This window comes from Bombina bombina, chromosome 4, assembly GCF_027579735.1.
Source record: "Bombina bombina isolate aBomBom1 chromosome 4, aBomBom1.pri, whole genome shotgun sequence".
NCBI classification, from domain to species: domain Eukaryota; kingdom Metazoa; phylum Chordata; class Amphibia; order Anura; family Bombinatoridae; genus Bombina; species Bombina bombina.
In genome coordinates, this window is record NC_069502.1 from 862,124,061 (window position 1) to 862,144,010 (window position 19,950).

General features: G+C 41.6%; 1 protein-coding gene across 1 annotated transcript in view; it reads right to left on the reverse strand.

Annotated features, from left to right (window-relative positions):
• Positions 1-17,439, reverse strand: part of LOC128658002 (uncharacterized) — a 149,397-nt gene extending 131,958 nt beyond the window's left edge. Inside the window, exons 1-4 of the mRNA XM_053712442.1 lie at positions 17,339-17,439; positions 15,979-16,038; positions 12,546-12,693; positions 12,099-12,197 (exon numbers count right to left, since the gene is read on the reverse strand). Of these exons, the coding sequence (XP_053568417.1) occupies positions 12,099-12,197; positions 12,546-12,693; positions 15,979-16,038; positions 17,339-17,428 (397 nt within the window). The 5' untranslated portion in view covers positions 17,429-17,439. The remainder of the gene's footprint in view (positions 1-12,098; positions 12,198-12,545; positions 12,694-15,978; positions 16,039-17,338) is intronic.
• Between the last annotated feature and the right edge of the window lie 2,511 nt (positions 17,440-19,950).

Consider the following 19,950-nt stretch of genomic DNA (forward strand, 5'->3'; position numbering starts at 1 on the left):
GATAAAAACAGACTTCTGGGTGTCATACAATCCTCTGCTCTAGGGACTCTCACGACTCTAGACAGGACACAAGATTTGAAACAACTACCCTGCTTGATTTTCACACACGAGACCCTAATAGATTGATCCACCCTCCTGCACGATAGCAGCATCTCCTAATAGAAGTATGCAGGGGTAAATAACATGGGTCCATACCCCCCACCGCTTAGCATAATCCCCTAAGTAGCCAAACTTATCAGTCTGTGGCCTAACAGACATTTCAATAAACCATTTGAATCTGTAACTGAATAAACACAATAACTGTGTATAGTTGGAGGCTACAGCTGTGAGACTTTCTGACCTGTATGCAAAAATACTACGACTCATACAAAAAAACAGCCACTATGGCGAACAGATTAAAGAATGCAGATAAGAAAAAGAACCAAATGGAGATTCAACAGGCCCGAGTACTTGTTGAAGATACATCAGCCATTAATCTTATAGACACGAATCCAATAGTCTCTTAGATCTCAGCTTTGTTTCTACCAAAGATAGATCAGCTTCAAACAGGAATGGACTCGCTTACAGCAGAAGTAAAATCTTCCAATGGCACAGGTGGAACAGAAGGTGGCGGAGGGAGAAACCCGACATAGAGAGACTGAAACTAATGTACACACGCTACAACAGCAGACTGAATGGCTGTGGGCCAAGATTGATGACTTGGAGAACAGGTTGAGAAGAAATAACATACGCATAGTGGGAGTACCAGAAGCGCTTCTAGGCTAACAGCTGGTGCAATTTGCAGAAAACACCTTACCAAATCTGCTCAATATCCCCCGAATGTGCTTGCCATGTACAGTGGAGAGAGCACATAGAGTTGGAGATCCAAAAAGGCAAGGAGGAAACAATCACCAACCACGACAGATCATGGTGAAGTACCTTAACTTCAAGGACAAAATCACCATCCTCCAGGCATACAGGAAGATCTCCTCCCTAGAATATGAAGGCAAGAAAATATACCTGTTCCAGGATTACTCTGCGGCAGTAGCAGCAAGAAGAAGGGAATTCTCACCCTATTGCAAACAGCTCATGGAACAGGGTAGAATGGCAGTCCTGCTATACCCAGCAAGATTAAGGCTTCAAACAGTGGGGGGACCATTGTTCTTTGAATCACCAAAGCAACTCAAGCTACACCTACAGAAAGAAAGCGAACGCCGACAAGCCACAGATGAAGAGGATACAGTGCCATAAGCCTGAAGTTTAATTTGAGGCCACAGAAAGACGACATAAGAGCAACTTATTGACTTAGTCATGCAGAACTATATCCTTTACAATGCGGGGGGGGGGGGGGGGCTTTTCTTTAGAAGTCTAATTTGTTATTAAACAGTTGGGGGTTTGAGGGAAGGGAACGTTGTTTACTTACTGTACTGTTCAATATCTGTGTTATTTAACTGCATTAGGAATAGATCTAGTGCACTCAGCCTTGAGGCGTCGCCCCAGAGGGAAGGGGAGGGGATCTCTGTGAACTCATAACGAAAGTACTGATCACACTGATAAACCTAGTAGACCACTCACAACATAATACACGTCTCTATAGCCCTGGGCAGGGTCTAGTACATAATATAGCTGACCATACTATTACAGAATGAAGCTGACTACATGGAAAGGAATGTAGGAGGGATCACGTCCCCAATTAAAAGAAAGGTGATCCTAAGACAACTAAACATTAAGAAAACAGACATAGCGATACTAGAAGAGACTCATCTCTCGAGGACAGAACATCAGAAACTTAAACAGAGTTGGGTGGGAGAGGTGTTATACACCCCATACGAGGAGAAAAGGGTGAGGGGAGTAGCAATCCTCTTTCGTAAGGGTCTAAACTATACTGTATCACAGACTTAGTGCTTTGTGGGTTATATGACCCCCACACTGAGAAGAAAGAATTCCTGATTCAATTACAGAGTCAGCTTATACAGTTCTCAGAGTTTCCCATCATAGTAGGTGGTGACTACAACATCGCACCACACACACCAGCGGATAGATTCCGAAATCCAAACCTCACTACACAACGACACCAAATATGGCCAGGCTCAAAGAGAGAAACATTAATCCTGAAGAATTTCAGAAATACTCTGTCTCTTTCGAATGTCTGGAGGGACAGAAACCCGGAAGCAAGAGACTATACCTGTCTACACCCATCTAAAACAACACTATCCCGTATAGACTATTTTTTGATCGCCAAATCTTTTTGTCCCCGAGTTACAGAGGTACGAAAAGGCCCCATTACCATTTCTGACCATGCCCCAGTTTCTTTAAAAATGGACACTAGTACACCCCACAGACAGGCTCATAGATGGAGATTCCCCACCCATCTCTATCATGATGTAAATCTACGCAAACATTTGGTCGGGGAATGGCTGGTGTACAAGGAACTAAATATCCATATTTAAATGATGTCTCACTATTCTGGGAGTCAGCGAAGGCGGTGATGAGAGGGGTAGTGACAGCATACACGGCTAAGTTAACGAAAACCCGTAAAATGAGGAGAGAGTTACTCTTAAGACAGCTCCTAAATGCTAGGAACCAATACTTACGAAATCCTACAGAACAGAGTAGAGTAAAATTTAGGGAGGCTAAAAACCTTAGAGATAATACCTTATACAGACCTCAGTCAATGCCCAAAATAGGCTACAGGCCAAGTTTTACTGCTATGGAAATCGCACAGGAAAATTACTAGCAAAAATCACTAAACTAGATAGAAAACCAAACACTATTGTAGCTATCAGAGAGAAGGATAGAATTCTCACACAAGACTCAGAAATACATAAAGCATTTACTGAATACTACTCTAGTCTCTACAGCTCCCAAGAAATAAATGCAAGGAAAAAAGAAAATTTTTTGGAAAGACCTACACCTTCCACAGCTAGATGAAGAACAAATACAAAAATTAAATGCCCCAATACAACCCATAGAGGTCACCCAGGCAATTGATACATTGTCCCTAGAGAAAACCCCGGGACCCGACGGACTACCAGGGGAATTTTATAAAATGGTTAAAGAGGAGGCCTCGGATACCCTCACATTACTATAAAACACAATCTTAGAAGGAAGGGCAAAATTGTCTAACAGGTTTACGAAAGCAAATGTGACAGTTATCCCCAAACCGGACAGAGACCCACTACTAACGTCATCTTATTGACCGATCTCCCTACTAAATTCGGACTACAAATTATTCACATAAATATTAGCCAACAGACTAGCAGGGATACTTCCCCTTTTAATACATGACGACCAAACCGGGTTTATAAAAGGTCGATCTGCAGTCAAAAACATGAGAAAATCAAAGCTAGTGCTTACACATTTCTGGGGAAGGGGTAATCATGATCAGAACAAGAGTGCTGAGAAAGCCTGTCTAATTCTAGTAGATGCTGAGAAAGCATTCGATAAGATATTGTGGGACCACTTATTCACTACCTTGGGGAAATTCGGTATACAGGGATCCTTCATGAAAGCCATAAACACTATTAACAATGAACCCCAGGCAGCGATCCTGATAAACGGAACGCCATCCAAACCGTTCTCACTTCTGAGAGGTACGAGACAGGGGTACCCTCTCTCCCCACTCCTTTTTGACCTCGCGTTAGAGCCCCTAGCGATTAGAATTAGAAAAGACACAGAAGGCCTAAACATAGGCAAAGAGGTTATCCATTTGTCTCTTTTTGCTGATGACATGGTCTTGTATACACGAGAACCTAGACGAAACATCCCTAATATAATGCAGATTATTGCTGAGTTTAGAGAAATTTCGGGACATCAGGTAAATAAGGATAAATCAGAGTTGCTATGGTTACAGAATAATAACCCCTCTATGCCCCTCCAGGATAATTTCAAAATAATCACAAACACTTTCAAGTACCTAGGCGTTACCCTGACTAAGAACCCCAACCAATGGTATAGGGTCAACATTAAACCACTCATAAAAGACTTAAGACGAATGTTGCTGAACTGGTCCAACTTACCGCTAACCTTGTCAGGCAGGGTAGGGCTAATTAAAATATTATTCCCCAAGCTGTTATACACAATGCAAATGCTCCCAGAACTCATACACAAGGAAGATCTTAAAACATTAATTAGAGATATCCTACACTTCTTGTGGAGGGGGAAAAAACACAGAATAAGCTATCCAAAAATGACATGCCAGCCTATGATGGGAGGTTTTGGACTCCCAAACATTGAACACTATAATTGGGCAGCACTAGATAAATATGTAATGGATTGGTTGTTAGACAGAGATCAATTACCAACAGAGCACTCGAAACAGAGATCATCAAACCATGGTCATTGAAGATGCTCTCACACATGACGCGCACACAAGTAGAAACCATTGCTGGGGGTGCAGCCCTTCTCTACCACCCCATAAGGGCATGGTGGAGGATCTGCAAAGCTCTGGGTGTGTCGAATAGACACACTATCTACCTACCTCTGCCGGGCAACCCAGACTTTCCGGCAGGATTTACTACAAAAACTTTTAAAACAATGGGAGGGGTGGGGGGGGTGACAACACTCAGACAAGTGCTGTCAGAGAATGGGAATACAATCAGGTCTTTTAAAGACCTGCAAAATGATTTCAACATACCCAACACTCACCACTTTGCATATCTACAGATGAGGCACTATGTTCAGAGCCTTCTAAAAACCGGAACCATGCCGAGTACCAATTGTGATATCTATAAACTACTAACTCTGACAAGAGGGGGGATGACCTCGATCTCTCATACTTATAGCGCCCTCCAAACTGCACCTAACAATGCCACCAAACCTCACCTTCAAAACACTTGGAACACATTGACTGGACTGACTTTAATAGGACAATGCATTGAGCAGAGCTTTGCGAAGGTGAGAAGGGCTTCCCTTTCAAATGAAATACGAGAGTCACATACTAAATTAGTACATAATACATATATAACACCTAAAATGTTCCATAAATGGAACCCTGAGACTTCCGGCTTTTGTCCAAAATGTTCACACTCTAATCCAAATATTATACACATGATGTGGGAATGTCCGGGGTTAACAAAGTTCTGGGGCATGACACGGAGATGGGTGGAGAACAGTACTGGGGGAAAATTCAAGCTAACGGTAGAAATGGTAATATTTCTATACTCACAGTCAGAGATAAGAAATCACACAGAGTTCATCCACAACATAATATTACAAGCTAGGAAACTCATTCTAAAACAATGGATGATGGCCACATCACCGAGTCTGTCACAACTCAAAGAAACATTAAAAAAACAGATGGTATATGAGCAAATTGACACGCAGGGGGACATAACACGGAGGACAAAACATTTTCTGACTAAGTGGGAACCCCTCATCAGCAGTCTAGACCTCACACACCAAAAACAGATCATCTACCCATTTAAAGACTGAATACGTTCTGAACGTTCAATTACATGGAAAATGGAATATTTTCTCCTAAGAGACTAAACAAACTACTTAACCTTGAGCAGGATGAGACGATTGGGAAGTGAAAGGCCCTGTAGGTGACGCTTCGAGATGGGACTGGGAAGTACAGATATTTTAGAGAGAGAGAGGTCTGGAGGGAGGAGAGAGTGTTGTTAGAATTTATTAGTTACAAATACAAGAAATCACTACTAACTGGAACACACTGTTTTCACTGTGTCAAGGATACAATATAATCTCACAAAACTATGAGAACATGTTGGAGAACTCAAATTGGAACATTGAGATATCAATACAAGAGGAGGAGAGAGAGACAATCGGTCAAGGAGTATACCAAAGTTAACAGAATGATACCAAAAATTTGCAGACCTAGAGTAGTAGCGGGAGGAGAGTAAGAGTAAAGAGAGTAGGAGGAGCTAAGGGGACCTAAGGAGGTCCAAAAGGAGGGAAAAAAAAAACAACATAAAACCCAGTGCGGTTGTAGTGATGATGTTTATTGTTATATGTTGCAAGAGTTGTTTGTATTTTACAACACTTATTGCTGTAAACTGTGCTGGAAAAAATAAAATATTTAAAAAATACCTCAAGTGGAGATAGATGACCAACAAAAAAAAGAAAGGAAAGAAAAGAAAAAGGAAGGGAGGGGAAAAATGGACAGGGCTTATTTATACTCTCCCAGAGACAGCACAAATTCAATTTGTTAAACCATTGATAAAGTCAGCTTATGTCCAACTGAATATATATGCTGTTCATCTTCCCAACTCGTGGTTGGGTTAATAGATCCCACTTTCGACCTCTCTTTAGGTATCCTGAGCCCTGTGATATTATGCTGGCTGCCCTTTTGTCGTGTTTTTTTTTTTTCTCTCTTTTTGTTATGTATTGTTGTACTTTTTCATATGATTGTGTCACTTGCTACCAATACTGTAAGCCTCCTGTAGTAGTACTCGGCTATTGCATGAATGACCTAATATGTCTGGAATTCTTTATTTAGCTTTATTCTAATTTTATCACATGTTTTGATTTCATTTGAGGTAATTATTATCTAATTCTTATATTAGAATCCATGTTGTGAAGAAAAAAACAATAAAAATCATTTAAAAAAAAAACATAGGGAGTGAAAAAAGTCTTAGCACCTGCGTAGCCATTAAGATGCCCCTCTTAAATTAGGTGCTTCTAAGGATTTGCACAATATAAAATTAATTTCACCTAATATGATAATAATATAATAGCAGTAATAATATTATAATAGCAGTAACATGCTCTTACCCTCAGGGTTGGATTGGGGGGAAAAAGCAGCCCAGGAAAAATTGAAGACCGTTACCATAGTCAGTTAAGTCTGTAGAAGGAGGATATATATATATATATATATATATATATATATAAAACACCTGCTCCCCCTTAAGTGAGAACCATAAGACATATCATCACTCACACAGCCGTATGCCCTCTAGCCCTTTGTGCCAGTTTTGAGCCACATTAGACTACAAACAACACTTATGTCCTTAATGTCTGTTTGCTGACAACTGTAAGCCACAGATCTTAAACCCGATTAATGTATCTGCACTGGTGATCCTGTGTCACAGTAGTAGAGTCCCATTAACTAAGAGAAACAAATTGAACTGCTTTTAGTGTGCATCAAAAGCAGCAACTTCCATTGTGACCTCATCACTCATTCAGCAAGTACTAGTCAAAAACATTTTTAATATGAAAGCACAATAATGGTTAATCACAGTGCAGCCCAACTAAACTTATATTACATTTTACAAAAAAAAATTGGACTGTACAGAAATATGTCACTTAAGAGATGGAACTTGCAACAAAAAGCAACAAAATGTAACTCATGCTGCATCAGTTATTCTTGTTTAGTGCATGTTTCCATCTCTTGAAAAAGACATGTTTAAAAGTAGCCAATGTTTGCACATTCAATGTAGAAGTCTAGCTTACAGAACAAGGTACTATAGTAGTCACAGGTTCACAGCATCAGGAAATCCCTCTGTAATCCCCATACCTTAGCATTAGATTTGTGCCTCCTGCTGTGCTTTGACCCATTCTCTCTGCACCATTTCCTGCCCTCTCACATCCTCGATATCCCTCTCTCAGTGCTGTCAATTACAGCCAAAGGAAAACAAACTATGAGGGGTAGCTATAGTGGAGAATAATGCAGGGTTAAGGATAAGCCAGCATCATAAGGTAGGCAATAAATATCAAAGAAGCAGAGTATTGAAAAGTTAAAGCACTGCTGGTTTCTGTCACTCACAGGAAAAATTGAAAGTGTGTGTGGGGGAAAGTGGGAGGGACCACCAGGTAAAGGACCAAGCAGTAACTTAAGAAGAAGCAGAGTGCTGGTTATGCACTGGTGCTTTTTGTCACACAGTAGATGATTTTACTGGGGATGTCATGGTTGCTGACTGGACAGGAAAAAGTGCAGTATTTGTATCTCTGCAGGCTTCAGTGCCCCTTTCTGTTACTCTGGTCTGCATCATAACGGTTACAAAACACTCCCCCTTCACCTAACCAGCACATGCTTTGTGCAGTAAATCAGAGCAGCACACAGCCAATCAACAGGTTGCTGCTACTATTTGTCTTCTCCTTTTCAACTCTGCCAGCCTCCCTCACTGCATGCTGTGTGTGATTGTACACACTGCCTGTCTGTTATTACGGCAGCAGACCAGTGTCAAAGTGCACACAGAGCAACATAAATCTAGGACATAAAAAGAGAAGGAAAATATGCAGGAGTAGCCGGTGCACCTCTACCCCTTTAACCCCTTAACGACACGAGTCGTACAGGGTACGTCGCACACAACCTGGTCTTTAAAGACCAGCGACGTACCCTGTACGACTTTGGGGATTAAAGCGGCTGGAAGCGATCCTGATCGCTTCCAGCCGCTTTACGGTTATTGCAGTGATGCCTCGATATCGAGGCATCCTGCAATAACCTTTTTCCCCCATCCGATGCAGAGAGAGCCACTCTGTGGCCCTCTCTGCACCGGCATCGATGGCCGCAATCGTTGGTGGGTGGGAGCTGACCGTGGGAGGCGGGTGGGCGGCCATCGGTGACAAATTGAAGAGAGAGGGGGGCGGGATCGGGGGCGGGGTTGTTGGGCGCGCGCACGGGAGCGCGCGCATGCACGGGGGCCGGTGGGTGGGCGCGTGCACGGGGAGGGAGCGGGTGGGAACCGCTACACTACAGCAAATTAATTATATAAAACTGGCAGTAAGGGGGGATACAATCCCCAACAAAAATAAATCTAAGGGATCTGGGAGTGGGTGGGGGATTTGTCTGTGGGGGGGGAAGCTACACTACAGAAAAAATTGATTTTTTTAAAAAAAAAACATTTGTATTTGCAAACAGGGTACTGGCAGACAGCTGCCAGTACCCAAGATGGCTCCCAGTAAGGTAGAGGTGGAGGGTTAGAGAGCTGTTGGGGGGGGGATCAGGGAGGTTGGGGGCTAAGGGGGGATCCTACACAGCTGCATATGTAAATATGCTTTACAATTTTTTTTTAAATTTTAAATATACCTTTTATTTTAGTACTGGCAGACTTTCTGCCAGTACTTAAGATGGCGGGGACAATTGTGGGATGGGGGAGGGAAGAGAGCTATTTGGGAGGGATCCTGGGGTGTGATGTGTCAGGTGGGAGGCTGATCTCTACGCTAAAGCTAAAATGAACCCTGCAAGCTCCCTACAAATGACCTAATTAACCCCTGCACTGCTGGGCATAATACACGTGTGGTGCGCAGCGGCATTTAGCGGCCTTATAATTACCAAAAAGCAACGCCAAAGCCATATATGTCTGCTATTTTTGAACAAAGGGGATCCCAGAGAAGCATTTACAATCATTTATGCCATACTTGCAAAAGTTGTTTGTAAATAATTTCAGTGAGAAACCTAAAATTGTGAAAAATTTTACGTTTTTTTTAATTTGATCGCATTTAGCGGTGAAATGGTAGCATGAAATATACCAAGATGGGCCTAGATCAATACTTGGGGTTGTCTACTACACTACACTAAAGCTAAAATTAACCCTACATGCTCCCTAATTAACCCCTTCACTGCTGGGCATAATACACGTGTGATGCGCAGTGGCATTTAGCGGCCTTCTAATTACCAAAAAGCAACGCCAAAGTCCTATATTTCTGCTATTTTTGAACAAAGGGGATCCCAGAGAAGCATTTACAACCATTTATGCCATAATTGCACAAGTTGTTTGTAAATAATTTCAGTGAGAAACCTAAAGTTTGTGAAAATATTTGGGAAAAAGTGAACAATTTTTTTTATTTGATTGCATTTGGTGGTGAAATGGTGGCATGAAATATACCAAAATGGACCTAGATCAATACTTTGGGATGTCTTCTAAAAAAAAATATATACATGTCAAGGGTTAATCAGGGATTCCTGACAGATATCAGTGTCCCAATGTAACTAGCGCTAATTTTGAAAAAAAATGGTTTGGAAATAGCAAAGTGCTACTTGTATTTATGGCCCTATAACTTGCAAAAAAAAACAAAGAACATGTAAACATTGGGTATTTCTAAACTCAGGACAAAATTTAGAAACTATTTAGCATGGGTGTTTTTTGGTGGTTGTAGATGTGTAACAGATTGTGGGGGTCAAAGTTAGAAAAAGTGTGTTTTTTTCCATTTTTTCCTAATATTTTATAATTTTTTTTAAAGTAAATGATAAGATATGATGAAAATAATGGTATCTTTAGAAAGTCCATTTAATGGCGAGAAAAACGGTATATAATATGTATGGGTACAGTAAATGAGTAAGAGGAAAATTACAGCTAAACACAAACACCGCAGAAATTTAAAAATAGCCCTGGTCCTTCAGGGAAAGAAATTGAAAAATGGCCGTGTCCTTAAGGGGTTAAGCAAGACACTGCACGATGCCCGTTTGCTTTGTTTGTATACGTTGCCTAGCAACTCTCTTGAACCATAATTTGAAGGTTCCACCAGTGTATGTAGCCTGAAAATTACAGTTTGAGGGTATGGGAGCTTGCTAGGCAACCTATACAAACTTTAGTGATGTAGAGATAATTATCCCTCACCTCAGTTTACCTCTGCAACATCCGCAATACAAGCCCCAGCTTCTTGATCCGGTGTAGAAGCATATTTTTTCTGGATCCGGTGTAGAGACATATTCTTCTTGATCCGGCGGAGAGGCATATTCTTCCTAGTGCTGCAGTTTTTTCATAGCGGCCCAAATAACCACCTACACATCTTACAGGCTGCAGTGGAGCCAGTGCAGATTTGCTTTGCGTGGGCTTCTTTTCCTGCTCTCGTCTCTGCCCTGCTCCGCCTCTTCCTCTCAGCCCGGCTCCATTCCAGTATGTCTTATGATTATGTCATGCTAAATTGTTACCCCCTCTAAGAGGCTGCTATGTGAGCGGCCTCAAATTGGGCTTGAATGGCCATGCTATGCCTCCCTCAACCACCCAGTGGGTGGCGCTGCTGCACAATTTACATAGGCTAGTTGTGTTATGGAGAGAAGCTAGTCTTCTCACAGCCTCTCTCCATTGCTTAATATAGGAAGAAGAAAAAAAATAAGATTTTTTTATTTTTTTTTAATTTAAAAGCATTAATTCATTTTTCTCCCCCATATGGTAGGTGAGGCCCTGCCTCACCTGCCTCCAATGACTGAACGTCCCTGGAGCCTTTGTCAAAGGCGTCACGCGTTCGCACTGCCATTCCTCTCTCCTCCATGCTAGTTAATTTGTTGGCCTTAATTGCCATTTTTTGTAGAACCTTTCCTGTTTATACACACTCAGGACCTAATTTGGGGACGATAGGGTGGAACCAGTGGGCTCTCCCTACAAGTTAATGGCATTATTTCCCTAAGGTTTACCGGTGTTTGTCTGTACCGGATTACATGGTTCTGCAATTATAATTAGGAATATATTGTATCTATGCAGGTTTATCCTGCATGCCTCACTAGAGGGGGCAGTGTTCTTTCTATTTTTAATTATCTTTTAAATATGGTGTGGCATGGTCCAAATTTTTTAACTTATAGCTATTAAACGTTAAGTGTTATCATCACCTACACTCCACCACATATATATTGCACAGAACAATACCTCTCAAGTGTGCCAGGTAATGCTTCTTCTCTTTATCCTGTTTTTTTCAGAGAATATAATTTTAAACAACTTTCTAATTTACTTCTATTATGTAATTTGTTTCATTCTCTTGGTATCATTTGTTAAAGGAGCAGGAATACACAATTGTTTCTACCTGAACATATGGGTGAGCCAATGACAATTGGCAGATATATGCAGCCACCAATCAACAGCTAGAACCTAGGTTCATTGCTGCTCCTTAACTTGCCTAGATAAACCTTTCAGCAAAGGATAACAAGAGAAGAAAGCAAATTAAATAATAGAAGTAAATTGGAAAGTTGTTTAAAATTGTATTCTCTATCTGAATCATGAAAGACATTTTTTTGGGTTTCATGTCCCTTTAAGATGAAAGAGAACATGTGTATGTACTATTCACATAAAGCAGAGGGTGTGAGAGAATAGAGGGCATGTGTTCTGCATTTCTTCAGGTCCATAATTTACCTAACTATTAGTAAGAGTTAAATAATTTTTCTTAATAATCTGAGTTTTCACATTGTAAATTAACATTAACAGCAGCTTGTGCCATAGATCTGTCACCTGCAGAGACGTCTGATGGGGTCTCCACTGGCTGAATATTCTGTACACGTTCTCCTTGTGCTCCTGTGTCTAGATTTTCAGCACTGTGACCTGTTAATTCTAACAGAGAATAAAATCAGTTTATTTGTAAAATGGATATAAAACAAATTTTGTTGCAACTAAAAAAAGCCTCTTAAAATGTATTCAATTAAGAATAAAAAAAGCATCTGTTCCTTTTTTGCATTTAAAATATTTACCTATATAAATTGATATATAATTGGTTTCACATTAATCCCTATTGACCCTTTAAATGTGTATTTATTATTTTTTTGGGGGTATAAAACTAGTTTATAATCAGACAGCTCATTAGATCACATGTGACAGTTTTACTGTAGATTTGCTCTGTTAGTCACTTCTGTAGTGTTTGTGCATTTCCTGAATGAGATATTTATTACTACACAGCGTTACCTGAGCTCTCACTTCCTGGGATCTCCATAGTTCTTAGTGCTTGGTGAGTCTCCATCATGACGTCCCTGTAAAGCTCCTTGTGTCCCTCTATATACTCCCACTCCTCCATAGAGAAATACATCGCAACATCATCACACTTTATAGGCACCTGAAACACACACAACTCATTCAGGCTCTGATATTTGAAACCTCTCTGCTCAGGTGAGATATTCTAAAATTATCCTCCAGCACTGTGAGATCCCTAGTGAAATATCCAAGGGGCGTTCCCTGCATTTCTATATTTGAAGGAGAGACAAGCCCAGTACAATATAGCAGTCCATGACATGACAGTTCTGCTGCATTCACACTTTGTGCTTTCTAGTTTATATCACTTTGCACTTCTGATTACATATCATTACGTTTAAACTTTGCAATTTCTATTTTGTATTTTATTTTGTGTACAGCCTTGTATTTAGGATTTTGATTTTACTAATTCTGATTATAGAGCAGACTTTACAGTGGCAGGGTATTATAGCTCCTGTTACTGATTAGAAATATCACATTGGTGTGTTGCATCCATACACCATAATAAAAAGTGTAGATACTCAGAGTAATTTGGAATAAATGGTTTCAAGGAAATGTTATTGTGCCCTGACAAAAGTTTGAAGAAACTGTGTGGTCCATACAGCGAACTCTCTGGGAACATTGGTGAACCAGCGCCTCCCTCTGTACATACAAATCTATTGAACAGCCTTGGGAGAGACTGTGGGAAGGTAGCGGTTCTGAAATCACAGGGGAGTTGATATCCGTATTGTATATTTTTCTTTTTTTATCTTCAGAGCCAGAACTCACTGAATTTTCTAAGAAAAGGGGTGGAACATGGAAATCCCAGAAAGATGAGAGATGCCTTCGATAGAAAGTAAGGAAATTCTCTGGAATACAAAATTTCACATGGGAGAGAGAAGGTAACTGGAGAACCCCTGGGGTTGATATAAAGGCTCTGTTTGCATCCATTCCAAATTAAACTGAAATGTTTTCATTACAATTTAACTTTTATTATATATTACTTTTCTGTTAGATAAAATAAGTGTATTGTGAATTGTGAGCAAACATCACCTGCATACAGCTGGCTAGACAGTGGGGCATATGTATCAAGCTCCGTATGGAGCTTGATGCCCCATGTTTCTGGCGAGCCTGCAGGCTCGCCAGAAACAGCAGTTATGAAGCAGCGGTCACAAAGACTGCTGCTCCATAACCTGTTCGCTCTGAGCAGACGGACAGACATCGCCGCAAATCAACCCGATCTAGTACGATCGGGTTGATTGACACCCCCCTGCTGGCGGCCGATTGGCCGCGAGTCAGCAGGGGGCGGCGTTGCACCAGCAGCTCTTGTGAGCTGCTGGTGCAATGCTGAATACGGCGAGCGTATTGCTCGCCGTATTCAGCAAAGTCTGGCGGACCTGATCCGCACTGTCGGATCAGGTCCGCCAGACTTTGATAACTAGAGGCCAGTGAGACCATAAAATTTCACAAGACTTGTAGGAGAGCTTCAGACCCTGGGAACTGCTCTCTCCCTCCCACTTTCTGAAAGTGTCAGTTTTAGTTTGCAATGCAGCAAATTCAAGGTGCAATGTAATTTGTATATATAAAAAGAAATATATAAAGTATGATCATAATTTGTTAAAGTAACGTAGAAACTTTCAAAACATAATCAGAATTTGTAAAATCACCGCTAGAGCTAAATCTAAAATCTGTATTAAAATATAAATGAGAAACTGCAAAGCTTAAAGGGATATAAAACCCATTTTTTCTTTCACGATTCATATAGAGTATGTAATTTTAAGCAACTTTCTAATTTATTCCTAAATGTAGCCAACTAGCAAGCGCTACCTAGGGTGCTGAACCAAAAATGGGCCGGCTCCTAAGCTTACATTCCTGCTTTTAAAACTAAAAGATACTAAGAGAACAAAGAAAAATTGATAATAGGAGTAAATTAGATATTTGCTTACTATCTGAATCATGAAAGAAAAAAAAATGTGAGTTGCATATATATCCCTTTAAGCTTTGCACTCATTTATATTTTAATACATTTATATTTAGCTCTAGCAATGATTTTACAAATTCTGATTATATTTTCAAAGTTTCTGTGTTATTTTAACAAATTAGGATCATACTTTGTATATTCCTGTTTATATATACAAATTACATTGCACCTTGAATTTGCTGCATTGGAAACTAAAACCGACACTTTCAGAAAGTGTGAGGGAGATGGCCTCTGGACTGAACAGGGGAGTGAGTTCCCAGGGTGTGTCTGAAGCTCTCTCACAAGTCTTGTGAAATTTTGTAAGCATTTTAAACAAACCGGTCTCACTGATTTGTCTAGCCAGCTGTATGCTGTATTTTTCTTTGTTCTCTTGGTATCTTTATATAAAAAGCAAGACTGAAAGCTTAGGAGCCAGAACATTTTGGTTTAGCACCCTAGGTAGTGCTTGCTAGTTAGCGTCTACATTTAGGAGTAAATTATAAAGTTGCTTAAAATTGCATGTTCCATCTGAATCATGAAAGAAAAAAAATAGGTTTCACATTCCTTTAAATGCAATAATACTGAAAGTGTAAAGAAATCTAAAATACAAAGCACAAAGTGTAACAAAACTCTCATACCACGCAGTGCTGTATTGCACTGGGCTTGTCTCTCCTCCATATATAGAAATTAAAGAGATCTCACAGTGCTGGAGAGTTCTGTCTTTTTTCTTTTGATTATTCAGTGAGTTAGGCCACTGAAGAGTGAACTGCAATTTCTCTCCAAGCTGGAGAACCTTTGAATATCAGGGCAGAGCACTGAGACAGGGACTGGTCAGCACATGTGTCCTCAAGCTCTATGTGTAGACTAAAAGATCCCTGCAGTAAATGCAAAAAGTAGTCACACAGGTTCCAATAAAAACTGCTTTATTCAGGGACTGGTTTTGCCACACACAATTACTGACAGAGCCAGGATAATGTTACTGAGAACATGCAGAGAGAGACACAGACAAAGGGTAGGAAATACACACAGGGTCAGATCTGTCAGTAAAGGGCATCACGGTCACATGACTCTGGTATAATGTCACATTCCCCAGCAGTGCTCACCTCTCCTCTCCTCTGGCGAATTTCTGCTATTGAGGGATAATGTTACAGAGAACATGCAGAGACACAGACAGAAGGTAGGAAATACACACAGGGTCAGATCCGTCAGTAAAGGGCATCACTGTCACATGACTCTGGTATAATGTCACATTTCCCAGCAGTGCTCACCTCTCCTCTCATCTGGTGAATTGCTGCTATTGAGGGATAATGTTACAGAGAACATGCAGAGACACAGACAGAAGGTAGGAAATACACACAGGGCCAGATAGGTTAGTAAAGGGAGTCACTGTAACATGACCGATATAATGTTACATTCTCCAGCAGTACTTACCTCTCCTCTCAGCTGGTGAATGCTGCTGTGGGAGGGCCTCTTCTTCACAATGACATATTCCTATTAAATATGTAAGAGAAAATCATTAGACTATTTCACTGGACTAACATATCTCCAGTTTGCATTTGCTTCTAAATCTCTTTAAATTAATGGGGTTTTCTTCACAGTCTTAATCGCCACAAAGTAACGTAGCTGACTGAATTACTTTGTGGGACTTCAGTGGTTTGAAGCTTCTGAAACTGAGGACATGAGCTTCAATCAAGAATGAAGATATTGCAGTAAAATAAATTAATGTAAAATATAACCTGTGGGGGGGGGGGGTCTGTTTTGGGGACCACAGAGTTGAGTCTTTGGATGATAGAAGGTTCCTCAGATGCTGGGGTCTTGCAATTTAGCCCTTGGGAACTTGTGTTTTATATTTGTTTGTGTTTTGAGGAGTTATGCAGGGGGTCCTGGAGGAAGTTTTTGCCACAAGGACTATGTAGTAGGGCCTGGGAGGGTCATGCAGCGGGAGGGGGCTTGGGTGCTAGGTTTGTTTAATTTTTAGTGAAGGGGCTAGGGGCTCCTGGGTGCTGGTGGAGGTTGTGCAGTGAAGGGTAGTGCATGAGACTCTGAGTGTTGGGGGATGCTTTACAGCGGATGGTTGTGCAGAAGTTCCTGGGTATTGGGGGAGGTGCAGTGGATCCTGTGTGCTTGGCTGTGTTTTAAAGTTTTTAGGTGTTTCAGGGGTCCCTGGGTGATGAGAAACATTTTAAAGTGAACAGTTGTGTATGGGACACTGGGTGCTGGGGGAGGTTGTTTGAAGGAGGGTTAAGCAGTGGATCGTTGGTGCTGGGGTAGGTTTAGTAGTGCAATGTTTTCCAGGCGACCCTGGGTGCAAGGAAGGTTTTACAGTGGATAGCTGTGCAGGGGATGCTGGAGAGAATTTACAGTGCAGGGGTGTACAGAGGATCCTGGGTGAGATGAAGTTAGGGTTAGTGTGATGGCTGGGTTTGCTGAAGTTGTGGTTAGTGAGAATGCCTAGGTGAGTTGAAATTAGGGTTAGTGAGATGATCTGGGTGAACTAAAGGTGGGGTTAGTGCGATGGCCTGGGTGAGCTGAAGTTGGGGTTAGTGCGATAACCTGGGTGAGCTGAAGTCGGGGTTAGTGAGATGACCTGTGTGATCTGAAGTCGGGGGTTAGTGCGATGACCTGAGTGAGTTGAAGTCGGGGTTAGTGAGATGAAGTTAAGGTTAGTGAAATGTTCTGGGTAAGATGAAGTTAGGGTTAATAAGATGGTCTGGGTGAGATGGGTCTGGTGTATCAGAAGCAGCACAGTAAATAGGACCAGTGTCACATTACATTACCCAGCAGCTCTCACCTCTCCGGTCAGTAGGCAAATGATGCCCAGGGCCTGACTCAGGAACTGCTCTGCCATCTGCTTCCTGTATTTGTTCATCTTGTTTAACATCAGTGACTGAGTCAGATGCTATAAATGTGACACCTGTAAGAAGAAAGGAAAACAACAAAATGAGAGATGGGAAATAATCAGAGCTCTTCCTGTATTTATATTATGGTAAAGAGATGATTATGTAAACATGTTTCACTTGTACACAATCCAATACTACATATGTGACCAGCTGCATGTAGAGCAATAAATATACACAGTGAGAAAATGTGACAATATTTATAAAGCATGTGTCAAATGTCATGGGATGATACATTTATTTAATTATATTTAACTGGTGTTTAAGCCTGTGTACACAAGCCAAAATGTTAAAGGAAAGAAATATACCTATCCCTCTATCTCTATCCAACTATCCCTATATCTCTTAATTTTTCTACAGTGTAGGATCCCCCTAACCCTCCAACCTCCCTGATCCCCCCTCAAACAGCTCTCTAACCCTCCACCCTCTAACTGTAGCCGCCATCTTAGATACTGGCAGCTGTCTGCCAGTACCTATAAACCTCTTTTTTTTTTAAATGTTTTTTTTCTTTTCTTCTGTAGTGTAGTGGTCCCACCACCACTTCTCCACTCCCACTATCGCCATTTAGTACCCCCCCATGCACCCCAAAACCTCTTTTCTGTAGTGTAGCTGCTCAATCCTTCCCTGTTCCTTTAAAAACATAATTTCTGTAGCGTAGGGGCCTCCCACTTCCTTCGCTACTGAGCCGCTCACCAGAAGATCGTTACAATCGCGCTCTGACTCCATATGCGGGAGATGCCTGCAGCTTCAGGAACTCCAGCTCCGAGTGTGCTGGAGCTTCAGGAACTCCAGCTCCGAGTGTGCTGGAGCTTCAGGAACTCCAGCTCCGAGTGTGCTGGAGCTTCAGGAACTCCAGCTCCGAGTGTGCTGGAGCTTCAGGAACTCCAGCTCCGAGTGTGCTGGAGCTTCAGGAACTCCAGCTCCGAGTGTGCTGGAGCTTCAGGAACTCCAGCTCCAAGTGTGCTGGAGCTTCAGGAACTCCAGCTCCGAGTGTGCTGGAGCTTCAGGAACTCCAGCTCCGAGAGTGCTGGAGCTTCAGGAACTCCAGCTCCGAGAGTGCTGGAGCTTCAGGAACTCCAGCTCCGAGAGTGCTGGAGCTTCAGGAACTCCAGCTCCGAGAGTGCTGGAGCTTCAGGAACTCCAGCTCCGAGAGTGCTGGAGCTTCAGGAACTCCAGCTCCGAGAGTGCTGGAGCTTCAGGAACTCCAGCTCCGAGAGTGCTGGAGCTTCAGGAACTCCAGCTCCGAGAGTGCTGGAGCTTCAGGAACTCCAGCTCCGAGAGTGCTGGAGCTTCAGGAACTCCAGCTCCGAGAGTGCTGGAGCTTCAGGAACTCCAGCTCCGAGAGTGCTGGAGCTTCAGGAACTCCAGCTCCGAGAGTGCTGGAGCTTCAGGAACTCCAGCTCCGAGAGTGCTGGAGCTTCAGGAAGCTATCTCACGCCTGCGGTTAAGGCCGCTCATAACTGTGTCGGACAAACATACTTGGCCTTTTATAATGTAGGATAGCAAGAGAAGTAATTAGGAGCAAGAGGTTGGCTGTAGACAATAATATGCAGAATAAACTGACACATCATGAAGCAGAAGTAAAATACTTAGTAGCTCCCTGGATCATAGGATTTGTAAAAGGAACAGTCTACACCAATTTTTCTTATTGTTTAAAAAGATAGATAACACCTTTACAACCCATTCCCCAGCTTTGTACAACCAACATTGTTATATTAATATACTTTATAACCTTCCTGTTCTAAGCCACTACAGACCGCCTCTTATCAGTGCAATTTTATAGCTTTTCACACACAGACAGGGTAAGTTCATGAGTGCCAAATAGATAACATTGTGCTCACTCCCATTGAGTTTTTCATGAGTCAGCACGAATTGTCTAAAATATAAGCCTCTAAATAACCCTGAGAAAAGGGGGCAGTGCTCATGCACCACCCAGACTGTGCCCCTGAATCAGTCTGTCCTGCTCATGCACCCCCCAGACTGTGCCCCTAAATCAGTCTGTTCTACCTTAAAATCAGTCTGTCCTGTCCAACTCCCAACCAGACTGTGACCCTGAATTAGTCTGCTCTGTCCATGTCCACGCAGACTGTGCCCCTGAATATGTGTACTCTTGGATAAAATATATAATAATGCTTAAATCTGGGCAATAAAAAGTCACATAGATTAGTAAATGACAAAATCCAAAAGGTGTATTACTACAGTACATCTGCTGTAAGGCTGCTCCTTATACCCACTACCTTTTGTACAGATGCAAATGTTCTTCTGTTTCCCAACTTCATATCATTATACAGGTGTTGCTCTGTGAACAAGAGGTTTACTCTTAATATTTAGTTAAAATGATTCATATCAACTTTTTCTGCTCTAATTATCTGTTTCTTTAATACACGTTAATAATAATTATAATAGTATAAAAAAAAAAATATCAACATGATCATCACTATATTTGTTTTTAAAACCTTTCACAATACTGTCACTAAACTAACACACATGCAAATGAGTAATTGTA